The sequence below is a fragment of the Scyliorhinus torazame genome, chromosome 1, assembly GCF_047496885.1.
Source record: "Scyliorhinus torazame isolate Kashiwa2021f chromosome 1, sScyTor2.1, whole genome shotgun sequence".
NCBI classification, from domain to species: Eukaryota; Metazoa; Chordata; class Chondrichthyes; order Carcharhiniformes; family Scyliorhinidae; genus Scyliorhinus; species Scyliorhinus torazame.
Window position 1 is genome coordinate 317,378,862 of NC_092707.1, and position 13,734 is coordinate 317,392,595.

Here is a 13,734-nt window from a genome sequence, read left to right on the forward strand (position 1 = left end):
ATTTTACAGTGATTGCCAGGTGAATAGATTTTACAGTGATGGCCTCCTTCTGCACTGTAAATTCTATAAGCAAATCTATAAGCTCCTACTGGACATTGAAGGTGGTGTTTTATGAAAGAAACAAAAAAACATAGCATGATACATCACTGACAAAAAATGGTTAATATGTCAACTATCCTTGGAAACATCATTGAGAAAAAAGTCAAAAATTTGAAAGTGAAATGAAATGGAAATAAATTAGTAGCCAGCAGATGAATGCTTTACATCTTATACCTGGTTAATATACAGTGCTGTAGGATGAGATTCTACCTATATCATTTGCACTTTTCTGAATGGTTAACCATAGCTGAGATGCAAAGTAACCACGGGTTACAAGCCATATCATTATGGAAAAATACTAGACTGTTCTTAATAGGATTAGATATTCATTTCCTCATTACCATAATACTTAAGGAGAGTCTTGGTATCCAGTCAAAAGAACACTACCCCATCCCAAATTTGATCAGAAAATTGTCTGTGAAAGGATGACACAAACACTGCATTGTCTAGCCCAGGAAAATTATTTACCCTGGCTTCAATTCAAAACAGATTCTGTGAATTCATTCATTGGAAACAACGTTACCCTGTAAGAACAACTGCTCTGTTTGAAGAGTGGTTCCAGGAGATCCCCGGGCCCATGTCCTTTGTAATCATGTTCTTCGTCCTAAACGTATAAAAGGAAAATGTAACTGCACAGAAAATAATCCATTTCAGTCAGATTAGGAAGTCACCCTGCTGTGGACAGTTGCCATTCAAGAAAACACAATGAAAACAGACCTCTCAATGTGTCATAGGTCAGTGATTTGTGGATTAGATAATGTTGCAGTTTAAAAATGAATTGCATGTTTTGCATTTACTGTAAACACAACTCTACCAGATTTGCTTCCCCAAAGTCAAATTGGTTCCATGTTATTTTATATTCAACCTACACAGAAATTTTAGAAAATCTTCTGCTGCATTAATAGTATTTCTGTGGAGTTAAGTGATTGCAATAGGCTACTGGACTAAAGTATATGCTGTGCTACAACATTGATAGAAAAATATTTTCTGTTAGTGGCTTGGTTGTACAGAACTTGAGTTTTGCTGAAAAAAAGAGACATGCTGTCAAAGCTTTTTGTCTTGCACTCATCAGGACAGTTACAAAAATGCTAAATTTCAACAGCATGTCTCTTTACTTAGCCTTGCATAATAAAAAGGATTTACAGTGCCGCAGCCAGCACAATTATAAGAGTTTATGGTGTTCTTTAACATCACAAAAGATAGTAGTTAAAATGCTGCCAAATGTCTTCAGATTTGACGCAATTATCTTTCCGTTTCTACCCGAGTCACACTTATTTTACCACATTCAGTCTATAGCAGTAACAAGTTAAGCCATACATTTAGACTTTTTAAAAAAGATACACAGCTGTCATTGAGATAAAATGTAGTAACTGATTTGTGGGGCTGATTACTGTCAGGGTCCTTGGCCAGACGCCCCCCCCAAGTTGTTGGCAAGATCCAGTTCGGGACCAATAATGTTTTGTTTAAAGTAGACAAAGTTTGAGATTCAAGACGCATGCTCTGTGAGCAAAGCTACAAGATTCCATCGGTTGTGAACAAACACATGTTACTATGCAAGGTCAGAAGAATAAAACAATTTACAATACCTTTCTTATACTCTAACATTCAGGATTACTCTGAGGTACATATGAATTAACAGGCAAACTGTGGTCAAAAACACCCCAGACAACAATAAATGTAAGATGTAACCAAAACGGATTCCATGGATTCTTAACAACCTACCTAGACATCTATAACACAGAGTTATTAAGATCCCAGACCGGACCCCAACAGTGGCTCTGATACTGGACCAAATCCCCAATATTTTATTTTAATTTTGTAAAACTGGGGAAAGGATACTTTTTTCCAGGAGTGATTGCATGAAGAAATAGGGATATGAAATGAAAATCACTTATTGTCACAAGTAGGCTCCAAATGAAGTTACTATGAAAAGCCCCTAGTCGCCACATTCCGGCCCCTGTTCGGGGAGGCTGGTATGGGAATTGAACCGTGCTACTGGCCTGCCTTTGTCTGCTTTAAAAGCCAGCCTTTTAGCCCTGTGCTCAACCAGCCACTGTGCTGAGTAGTATTGTTTATGGTATGGTATTGCAAAACAAAGCTTTATTACTAACATAGTATCAAAATCTTTAACATCACACCGAAAATAGCTTACAATTACTCCTTAAATAATACTACTCAGCACAGTGAATACAATACCCTTACTTGCTATCTTTATTCCCACTAAAAGAAGAAAATAAACCATCTCAGCTCTCAATCCACCAATGGCACAGCGTAATACTTGCTTTACAATTATTCTTTGAGAATGAGTTACAGAAGAGATCTGGCTCTGGCCCGATCCCCTGCATAAACTCTGGCAGGGTGTCTTCAAAAGCTGTTTTCAACTGGCTTGTTTCAGTTCTCCCTTGTCCTCAGGCAAGTCTGCACTACTTTAAATACAGTTCATCCCATTTAACTAACTAGCAGTGAGAACAAACTGTATTACTTGGTTTCAGCTTCAGCCATAATCAGAATTCAATTGAAAATGCTTTCTCAAAATGTCTGATGCCTTAGCTCCACCCAGTAATGACATTGAATTAATTCCCCAGGAAATCCCCTTAATCAAACCAAAATTGCATTAGCCCAAGCTTTTATGATGGTTAATTGCAACACAGGTTCCTAAAAGCTTTGCTGTCTTTCAAACCAAGATTCTTTTAAAAACATGACTTCAGCAGTCAAACACAGTTTAACCCAGGCTTTTAACCCTTACTTCACCAAACGCTTATAACACAATACATCTGAAATTTCTGCATTCATCACAAGTAAACCAAACTTACGGAAACTTTCTCCCCCCCCCCCCCACCACCCCAGGGTTTCCATGCTTCCCTGTTGAAGATCATGACTTGCATTTCTCTCCAAAAGGTGCTGCAACTAAGGCAGCTTCAATGATGGCCCACTTCGCAGGGTTTCAATCTCACCTTCCGAGGTTCTGTTTTCCTGGATTTCCAACGAGGTTCAAACATCAACTCACAAGCTTTGGTCACACAAAGCAGAATACTACTGCTCTAAAGGAGTACCTTTGCCCAAATGGCCAGCAGCATGTCACTAATCTTTGGCTGCCCTCTTAGATCTTCCGGGTTACTCCTGAGCTCTCTTCAATTACCAGACTCTGTCCATGCCTCAATAACACCAGAAATCACAGGTTTCAATCTCACTTTCCGAGATTCCGTTCCCCCGAGTTCCTGGCAATGCACCCAAGCATCAAATTGCAGACACAACTTCAGATCTTCAGCTGTGCCGAGGAGAACACTACTGGTCCAAAGGGGTACCTTTGTCCCAACAGCCCGCTTTAGTTACCAAGGCTTCTCCTGAACCCACTTTATTGAAAGTCTGTTCCCCCACAGCCCTTTCTCTAACTGGAGCCCATTTCTCTGCTTGTTTCTTTTATGTTAATTTAATTGGGACCTATCTTTATTTCCTGTCTCTTACCTGGGACTCTTCTTTTTGGAAGTGCTCCCTGTGCCCTCTCCCTTGTCCACTGACTGGCTCATTTCATGGGACCTCCCCTTGTCCACTGTCTGGCTCACTTCTTGGGACCTCCCTTGTCCACTGTCTGGCTCACTTCTTGGGATTCTCCCTTGTCCACTATGTAGTTCACTTCTTGGTATCTTTCCCTGTCCCGTCCTCTTTGTCCTGTGTCTGGAACATCTCCTGCCATGTTGCTCCGCTCCCGGTTACCTGACCTGGGCCCCAAAAAGCACTAATCTGCTCATATGCAGCCCGCTCCCAGCCTGTGTGGACGTCTGAGATTTCTTGGGACTTCAAGAGTTCCACACCTCTGCACTCAAGTTAAGTTAAATTGGGTTTCATAACATCATGAAGAAACAAAACGGGATTTCAGGGACCTTTGACAATGTAATCCATTTATAGATTATTCACGCGGTGTGGGGGTGAGAACCAAAGTAGGGTAGACCGTTGTAGAAGATAACAGAGATATAGGGTGGGGCCACGTGGATTATAATATTCAATTTGAGGTACTGGTGGACCAGGAGCTAACATAGGTCAGTAAGGACAGGAGAGATAGGCGAGTGGTACTTGATGGGTGATAGGATAAAGGCAGTAGAGTTTTGAATAAGCTCATGTTTATGGAAGCTAGGTGTTGCAAGGTCAACTAGGACAGCATTGGAATAATCATGTAGAGGTAGCAAATACATAAATAAAGGCTTCAGTGTCAAATGGAACGAAATGATCTTTTGAACAGGGTTGGAAGTTCAATTTGAGATCAAATAGACCAATGTAGCAATGAACAGTTACTTCAACCAGAGTGTGGCTGGGGTAAGGGAAGAAATTGGTGGCAAGGAAAACAGCTTGTGGAGGGAGCACAAGTCGATAGTTTCAATTTTTTCAATGTTTAACTGGAAGAAATTGCAGTTCAACACACGAATGGATGTTGAATCATGGAATCATAGAATTTACAGTGCATTAGGAGGCCATTCGGCTCATCTAGTCCGCACCACACCTTGGAAAGAGCACCCTACTTAAGCCCACGCTTCCACACTACCCCCATAACCCCGCCTGACCCTTTTGGACAGTAAGGGCAATTTTAGCATGGCCAATCCACCTAATCTGCACATCTTTGGACTGTGGGAGGAAACCGGAGCACACGGAGGAAACCCATGCAGACCTGGGGAGAACGTGTAGACTCCGCACAGACAGTGACCCAAGCCGGGAATCGAACCCTGGAGCTGTGAAGCAACTGGGCTTGCCATTATGCTACCGTACTAAACGTGAACATACAGTTTGACAGTGTTGAGGTAGTGAAAGAGTTGAATGAGGTGGTGGAGACGTAGAGTTGGGAGTGATCAGCATATATTATGGAACGGTTACAGCGCAGGAGCAGATCATTTAGCCTGTTGTGTCTGTGCTGCACAAGTAGAAGCTGACTGTGCAGCCTGGTAGGTCCACATGTAGAGGGGGAGTCGTTTAGATCCTTAAAGTACCCCATAGGCACGGGTGTGGGATTCATAAGAGAACCCATTTCTGGAGATGCTCTGGCTATACTTTGGTACAGCAGCATGCTTCAGCTGGCTGAGCACATGCTAGGGATCAATGATTTAACTGGTGTGCATGACTCAGCTACTCTGCCTTTACCACCTGAGACACTGTAGGACTGAGGCTAGAGTACATATTGTCACATAACCGGAGTAACTCTTTTATGTTGACATTATTTGGAGTCAGATGCTAGTAAATACCTTTAATGCCCATTACTTTATTCCACCTCCTGGTGAAACGACTAAAGATGAATTTATGAGAAGGGCAGCACTATAGCTGTGAAGTGTAACTGTTCAGAATGGCTAATATAAACAGTGCTTTATATTACAATGAAGAAAATTAAGTTTTTACTGCTTGTTGTCTACTCCCAACTTATGCAAATTGAGCTAAAGAGTATTCACAAAGCATTTTTAAAAAGGTCCTTCCTTACACAGAAGGGTTTGTTTTTAACTAAGGATGATTAATATCAGTGGCTTTGCACAAACAAATGAATGTTAAATAAATATATTTATACAATGTTAGGTAATACATGATCATCACATTACAAAGCTATCATAGAGAGCATTTGCAAAAAGATTACAACATAAATCCTAGGCTTACCTGGTCTCCATTTCCAATTGATGGCAACATACATTTGTATCTTTCATTATGCACTGTAGTAATAATTATGTAGTCATCAGGTCTATACAGGCCCCCTGTGGATGGCTGAAAACAAAATACATAATTAATAACAATTATGTTTCATGACCATCTACATTTTTACAAGTAGAATATTGCACTGTACACCAGTGTACAACTTAAACTTTTCCTTACTACATGCTAACACCTACAAGCAAAACATCAACTTTACAGCAGAGAACAGGGATACAATATTGTTGGGGGCACTTCCACCATTCAAACCCAAACTATACACAATTAAGGTGATTCACCTGCACGTACTTATTTTTATGTTCATGAAGTATAAGATAATAATAAACTACGCTGCCATGGGATATTAGTTTCACAGCCAAAGACCACAATATCATCGGAAAAGAACATGGAAACAAAAAAAAAAAAATAGGAGCAGGAGGAGACCATTCAGCCCTTTGAGCCTGTTCTGCCATTCATCATCATCATCATGGCTGGTCATCCAATTCAATAGCCTAATCACACTTTCCCCCAATATCCTTTGACCTCCTGCACCCCAAGTACAATATCTAACTTCTTCTTGAAAACATAACGTTTTGGCCTAAACTATTTCCTGTGGGAATGAATTCCACAGGCTCACCACCATCAGGGTGAGGAAACTGCTCATCCCATATTCTCAGACTTTGATACCTGGTTCTGGACACCTCCACCATTGGGAACATCCTTCTTGCATCTATTCTGTCTAGTCCTGTTAGGATTTCATAGGTTTCTATGAGATCCCCACTAATTCTTCTGAACTCCAGCGAATACAATCCTAACCGACTCCGTCTCTCCTCATACGTCCGTCCCGCCATTCCAGGAATTCTGAGTCAAGATCCTTCCCTCATTCCTGACTTGTTATTTTTATTATCGGGGCTACCTCGCTATTTCCACTCCATTTTAGTCTGTCTTCTAGTCAAGTACTCTTGAATATTTAGTTCCCAACGGTCGCCTCTGCCATGGCAATGACACCAACTTGCTTACTTCTATTTATGTCATCAGTTCTTCTATCTTCAATTTACAGATATTTTGTGCATTCAGGTGAAGCACCTTTAATTTCATCTTTTAACTAATATCCCTGATTTGATTGTATTAATGAATGCACCGCACCCTCATCATTAAATTTTGTTCCTGTTGGTTGCACGCTGCTTATTTTACCCAAACCATGACACTGCTCTGCATCCTTGACTTTATAAATTTATAAATTTCCTCATACCACTACTCGATGCCCACAATTTAGTTTAAAGCCAAAAATACAGTCCTAATTATTAAACTTGCCAGTGCTCCATGAAGAAAACCGTCTTCTACTCCATCCTTTGAGCCACGTATTCAACTATCTGATCTGTTCTTCCGGTTGCGGCGATGACCAGCTAAGTCGCACGTTTCGGCACCTCCCGTTTCAACGGACTTTTGGGCTCTTATCATGAGCCCCAACGGAAATTTTTAAAGGCTAAACCCAGTGTGAGGCGACAAAGGAAGGAGTCCCCCCGGGTGTGGATGGAAAGAAGTGATAGTAGTGGCCAGATTGCGGAGGATCCTCTGGAGCAGCGGCAGAGAAGGGAAGGGAGAAGCAAGATGGCGGCTGAGGGAGCCCAGATGGTGTGGGGCCTGGAACAGCAGGAGTTCCTCCGGCGATGTGTGGAGGAGCTCAAGAAGGAGGTGCTGGCGCCGATGCTGCAGGCGATTGAGGGGTTAAAGGAGACGCAAAAGACCCAAGAGATGGAGCTCCGTGGAGTGAAGGCAAAGGCTGCCGAAAATGAGGACGAGATACAGGGCTTGGTGGTGAAGACGGAGACGCACGAGGCACTGCATAAGGGGTGTATGGAGAGACTGGAAGCCCTGGAAAATAGCTCGAGGAGGAAGAACTTAAGGATTTTGAGTCTTCCCGAAGGGGCAGAGGGAGCGGACGTTAGGGCGTAGGTGAGCACGATGCTCCATACCTTAATGGGAGCTGAGGCCCCGACGGGCCCCCTGGAAGTGGAGGGAGCATACCGGGTCCTCGTGAGAAGACCAAAGGCAGGGGAAATACCGCAAGCAATAGTGGTGAGATTCCACCGCTACAAGGACAGGGAGATGGTCCTGAGTTGGGCTAAGAAGGCACGGAGTAGCAGGTGAGAGAACGCGGTGATCCGCGCGTATCAAGATTGGAGTGCGGAGGTGGCGAGAAGGAGGGCGAGTTTCAATCGGGCCAAGGCGGTGCTCCACAGGAAGGAAGTGAAATTCGGAATGTTGCAGGCGGCAAGACTGTGGGTTACACACCAGGGCAAACACCACTACTTCGAGACGGCAGAGGAGGCGTGGACAGATATCCAAGAGGAGAAGTTGGACTACATTTGGGAATGGATGTTTGGAAAGAAGTAGCGAGGTGGTGGCAAGGAATTGTAAATCAGATGGGGGAATTTTTATCACTTCGAAGGGGGGGACGACACAAAGAAATGTGGGCGCCGGTGGGGAAGGGGACGGGGAAGGAGAGAGGGAGCTCCGCCATCAGGGGCGGGGCCGAGAGGGATGCGTGGGCTTTGTTCCCGCGCTATGGAAACTGTGGCGGGAAAAGTGGGCGCAGGAAGGAGGGGGCCTCACACGCAGGGAGGCTAAGGATAAACGGGGGAAGCCGAGGTCAGCCAGAGTTTGCTGACTGCTGACTCCCGGAAGCAATATGGGGGGAGCAATCAAGCTAGAGGGTATTCTAGCGGGGGGGGGGGGGGGGGGATTAACTGGGTTGCTGCTGCTGAGGGGAAGGGGGAGCTGATACGGGATGGGTTGGTCGGGACGGGAGGGCGCCATCTGGGGGACAAACGGGTGCGTGGGAACCGGGTGAGGAGCTGGTTTAAAACAGGGGATGGTTAGTCGACGATGGGGGGGGGGGGGTAAAGAGCCCCCCAACCCGGTTGATCACGCGGAACGTGAGAGGGTTGAATGGACCGATTAAGAGGGCAAGGGTATTTGCGCACCTAAAGAAGCTGAAGGCGGATGTGGTTATGCTTCAGGAGACGCACCTGAAATTGGCGGATCAGGTCAGATTAAGAAAAGGATGGGTGGAACAGGTATTCCACTCGGGCTTAGATGCGAAAAATAGAGGGGTGGCAATATTGGTGGGGAAACGGGTATCGTTTGAGGCGAAGACCATAGTGGTGAACAGTGGGGGCAGGTACATGATGGTGAGTGGCAGATTGCAAGGTGAGGCGGTGGTGCTGGTGAACATATATGCCCCGAACTGGGATGATGCGAATTTTATGAAGCGTATGTAGGGGCGCATCCCGGACCTGGAGATGGGAAAGTTGGTAATGGGGGGGGGTGGGGGGACTTCAACACGGTGCTGGACCGGTCCAGATCTAGGACCGGGAGGAGGCCGGCAACGGCCAAGGTGCTTAAGGGCTTTATGGAGCAGATGGGAGGAGTGGATCCCTGGAGATTTGCTAGACCGAGGAGTAAAGAGTTTTCCTTCTTCTCCCACGTCCATAAAGTGTACTCCCGGGTAGACTTCTTTGTCCTGGGAAGGGCGCTGATCCCGAAGGTGGCAGGAACGGAGTATTCGGCTATAGCCATTTCAGATCATGCCCCACATTGGGTAGATCTGGAACTAGGTGAGGAAAAGGAGCAGCGCCCACTTTGGAGATTGGACATGGGACTGTTGGCGGACGAGGGGGTATGTGGAAGGGTGAGGGGATGTATTGAAAGGTACCTAGAGGTCAATGATGATGGAGAGGTCCAGGTGGGAGTAGTCTGGGAGGCGCTGAAGGCGGTGGTTAGAGGGGAGCTGATCTCCATAAGGGCCCATAAGGGGAAACAAGAGGGTAAAGAAAGGGAGAGACTGATCGGGGAGATTCTGAGGGTGGATAGGCAATATGCGGAGGCTCCGGACGAAGGACTATACAGGGAAAGACGGAGACTACATACCGACTTTGACCTGTTGACCACGGGTAAGGCGGAGACGCAGTGGAGGAAGGCACAGGGAATACAATATGAATACGGGGAAAAGGCGAGCCGACTGCTGGCCCAACAACTTAGGAAGAGGGGGGCGGCGAGAGAGATCGGAGGAGTTAGAGACGAGGAGGGAAGGATGGAACAGAGAGCGGAGAGGGTGAACGGGGTGTTTAAGGTATTTTACGAGAGGCTGTATAAGGCCCAACCCCCGGAAGGGAAAGAGGGAATGATACATTTCCTAGACCAGTTGGGGTTCCCGAAGGTTGAGGAGCAGGAGGTGGCAGGACTGGGAGCGCAGATTGAGGTGGAGGAGGTGGTAAAAGGAATCGGGAACATGCAGGCAGGGAAGGCCCCGGGACCAGATGGGTTCCCGGTGGAATTTTATAGGAAATATGTGGACCTGCTGGCCCCACTTCTGACGAGAACCTTCAATGAGGCTAAGGAAAGGGGGACACTACCCCCGACGATGTCGGAGGCGACGATATCGTTGATCCTGAAAAGAGAAAAAGACCCGCTGCAGTGCGGGTCATACAGGCCTATCTCCCTCCTGAACGTGGATGCCAAGTTATTGGCCAAAGTGATGGCGACAAGGATAGAGGACTGTGTCCCAGGGGTGGTACATGGTGACCAAACAGGGTTTGTTAAAGGGAGGCAATTGAATGCCAATATACGAAGGTTGCTGGGGGTGATGATGATGCCCCACCGGAGGGGGAGGCGGAGATAGTGGTGGCTATGGATGCAGAGAAGGCATTTGATAGAGTGGAGTGGGACTACCTGTGGGAGGTACTGAAGAGAATTGGATTTGGAGAGGGGTTCATTAGATGGGTTCAGCTCCTGTACGGGGCCCCGGTGGCAAGTGTGGTTATAAACAGGCAACGATCCGACTACTTCCGATTATATAGGGGTACAAGACAGGGGTGCCCCCTGTCCCCGTTACTGTTCGCGTTGGCAATTGAGCCATTGGCCATAGCGCTGAGGGGCTCTGAGAAGTGGAGAGGGGTGCTTAGAGGAGGAGAGGAACATCGGGTGTCATTATATGCGGATGATTTGCTGCTATATGTGGCGGACCCAGTGGAGGGGATGCTTGAGATAATGCAGACACTCAGGGAGTTTGGAGAGTTTTCGGGATACAAATTGAATATGGGGAAGAGTGAACTGTTTGTGATGCACCCCGGGGAACAGGGCAGGGGAATAGACGATCTGCCGCTGAGGAGAGTAACAAGCGACTTCCGATATTTAGGGATCCAGGTGGCCAGGAACTGGGGAACCTTGCATAAGCTTAATTTGACACGACTGGTAGAGCAGATGGAGGAGGACTTTAGGAGGTGGGACATGGTGCCCCTGTCATTGGCGGGTAGGGTGCAGGCGATTAAAATGGTGGTCCTCCCGAGGTTTCTTTTCGTGTTTCAGTGCCTCCCCATACTGATTACAAAGGCCTTTTTTAAGAAGGTGGATAGGAGTATCATGAGCTTTGTGTGGGCCGGAAAGACCCCAAGGGTAAAGAGGGGGTTCCTACAGCGCAGTAGGGATAGAGGGGGACTGGCACTGCCGAGTCTGAGTGACTTGGGCCGCCAATGTGTCTATGATATGTAAGTGGATGAGGGAAGAAGAAGGGGCGGCGTGGAAAAGGCTGGAGATGGCGTCCTGTAAGGGAACAAGTTTAAAAGCACTGGCGACGGCGCCGTTACCGTTCTCCCCGAAAAAATACACCACAAACCCAGTGGTGGTGGCGACTTTGAAGATTTGGGGGCAGTGGAGACGACATAGGGGAGTGACGGGTGCCTCAGTGTGGTCCCCGATAAGGAGCAACCACAGGTTCGTCCTGGGAAGGATAGATGGGGTATTTCAATCCTGGCAGCGAGCAGGAATTGCGAAACTGAAGGACTTGTTCTTGGACGGTACGTTCGCGAGTCTGGGAGCACTGACAGAAAGATATGGGTTGCCACCTGGGAATGCATTTCGATATATGCAAGTGAGGGCATTTGCGAGGCAACAGGTGAGGGAATTTCCGCAGCTCCCGGCGCAAGGGATCCAGGACAGAGTGATTTCGGGGGCATGGGTGGGTGATGGTAAAGTGTCCGATATATACAGGGAAATGAGACGAGGGGGAGACGATGGTAGAAGAGCTGAAGGGAAAATGGGAGGAGGAGCTGGGGGAAGAGATTGAGGAGGGGCTGTGGGCAGATGCCCTAAGTAGGGTAAATTCCTCGTCCTCGTGTGCCAGGCTCAGCCTGATCCAATTCAAGGTTCTACACAGGGCGCATATGACGGGAGCAAGATTGAGCAGGTTTTTTGGGCTGGAGGATAGGTGTGGGAGCTGCGTGGGAAGCCCGGCGAACCACACCCACATGTTCTGGTCATGTCCGGTATTGCATGGGTTCTGGGTGGGTGTGGCAAGAGTGATTTCAAAGGTGGTGGGGGTCCGGGTCGAACCAAGCTGGGGGTTGGCTATATTTGGGGTTGCAGAAGAGCCGGGAGTGCAGGAGGCGAGAGAGGCCGATGTCTTGGCCTTTGCGTCCCTAGTAGCCCGGCGAAGGATTCTACTTATGTGGAAAGAAGCTAAACCCCCGGGCGTGGAGGCCTGGATAAACGACATGGCAGGGTTTATAAAATTGGAGCGGATAAAGTACGCACTAAGAGGTTCGGCTCAGGGGTTCACCAGGCAGTGGCAACCGTTCCTCGACTATCTCGCAGAGCGATAAGGGAAAACAGGAAAGACAGCAGCAGCAACCCGGGGAGGGGGGGGGGGGGGAGGAGGAGGAGGGTGCATTCGGGTCTTCGGGGGCTCTGATTTTGTTACATATTAGCTGTTTATATTTATTTTCTCAATGTTATTACTTCGTTTTTTTTCTTGTTTGTTCTTGGCACTTGCCATTAGTTAATATATTATTTTAAAAAACGATCAATGTACATATTGTTACAAAGTTGTAAAAATGGAAAATTCTTGGTTGATCGAAAAACTTTAATAAAATATATATTTTTTAAAAACTATCTGATCTGTTTGATTCCATGTCAATTTGTAAATGGCTCAGTTAGTAATCCAGAGATTATTGCCGTTAAGGTCTTGCCTTGGGCCCTGACCTCTCAAACTCCCTCAGTGGAACCTGTTTCCTCGTTCTACATGTCGTCATTCCTATTTGGACTCTGCGCCTCATGCCCAATGTTCTTTTTTTTTAAGCTGCGGGGGAGGGGTTAGCACTGTTGCTTCACAGCGCCAGGGTCTCAGGTTAGATTTCCACCTTGGGTCACTGTCTGTGCGGAGTCTGCATGTTCTCCCAATGTCTGCGTGGGTTTCCTCCCACAAGTCCCGAAAGATGTGCTGTTAGGTAATTTGGACATTCTGAATTCTCCCTCAGTGTACCCAAACAGGCGCCAGAATGTGGCGACTGGGGGCTTTTCACAGTAACTTCATTGCAGTGTTAATGTAAGCTTACTTTATAGTGTTCAATTCTGGTCGCCACACTACCTGAAGGATGTGGAGGCTTTAGAGAGGGCGCAGAAGAGATTTACCAGAATGTTGCCTGGTATGGAGGGCATTAGCTATGAGGAGCGGTTGAATAAACTCGGTTTGGAGGACTTCCGGTGACGGCGGGCGGGAGGCGGCCGCACAATGGAGGGCTCCAGTTTGGCAACGCCATTTTCGGGGCTTTAAGCCCGGTCCCAGGGTCCACGGAGGAGGCAGAAGCAGGGAGAAGGCACGGAGGAGGCACAGTGAAGACACAGGAGGAAAAAAAGAACAAAGAAAAATGTCGAGGGTGAGCAAGAAAACGGCCGAAAAAAAACAGCTGAAGGTCCGTCGGGGAGTGGAAAGGTCACCAAGGAAAATGAAGGCTGGAGCACCAGGGAAGGCCGCACTGCTTACGGCTGAAGAAATAACTAAGGTGATGGCTGCGGAATATGAAAAGCAGTTGGCGCAGATTGCGAAATGCATGGAGATGGTGAGGAAGGAGATGAGGGAGGTTTTGAGTGTGCTGGTGGAGGAGGCGGTTTCCCCGGTGAGGACGGAGGTGGCGAGCG

The 13,734-nt window shown here is 47.0% G+C and overlaps 1 protein-coding gene across 2 annotated transcripts in view; it reads right to left on the reverse strand.

The window, feature by feature from the left end:
* Positions 1-13,734, reverse strand: part of erlec1 (endoplasmic reticulum lectin 1) — a 62,187-nt gene that overhangs the window by 43,662 nt on the left and 4,791 nt on the right. For both annotated transcript variants that reach the window (XM_072507874.1, XM_072507873.1), the window contains exons 2-3: positions 5,728-5,832; positions 623-703 (exon numbers count right to left, since the gene is read on the reverse strand). In XM_072507874.1, the coding sequence (XP_072363975.1) occupies positions 623-703; positions 5,728-5,832 (186 nt within the window). The remainder of the gene's footprint in view (positions 1-622; positions 704-5,727; positions 5,833-13,734) is intronic.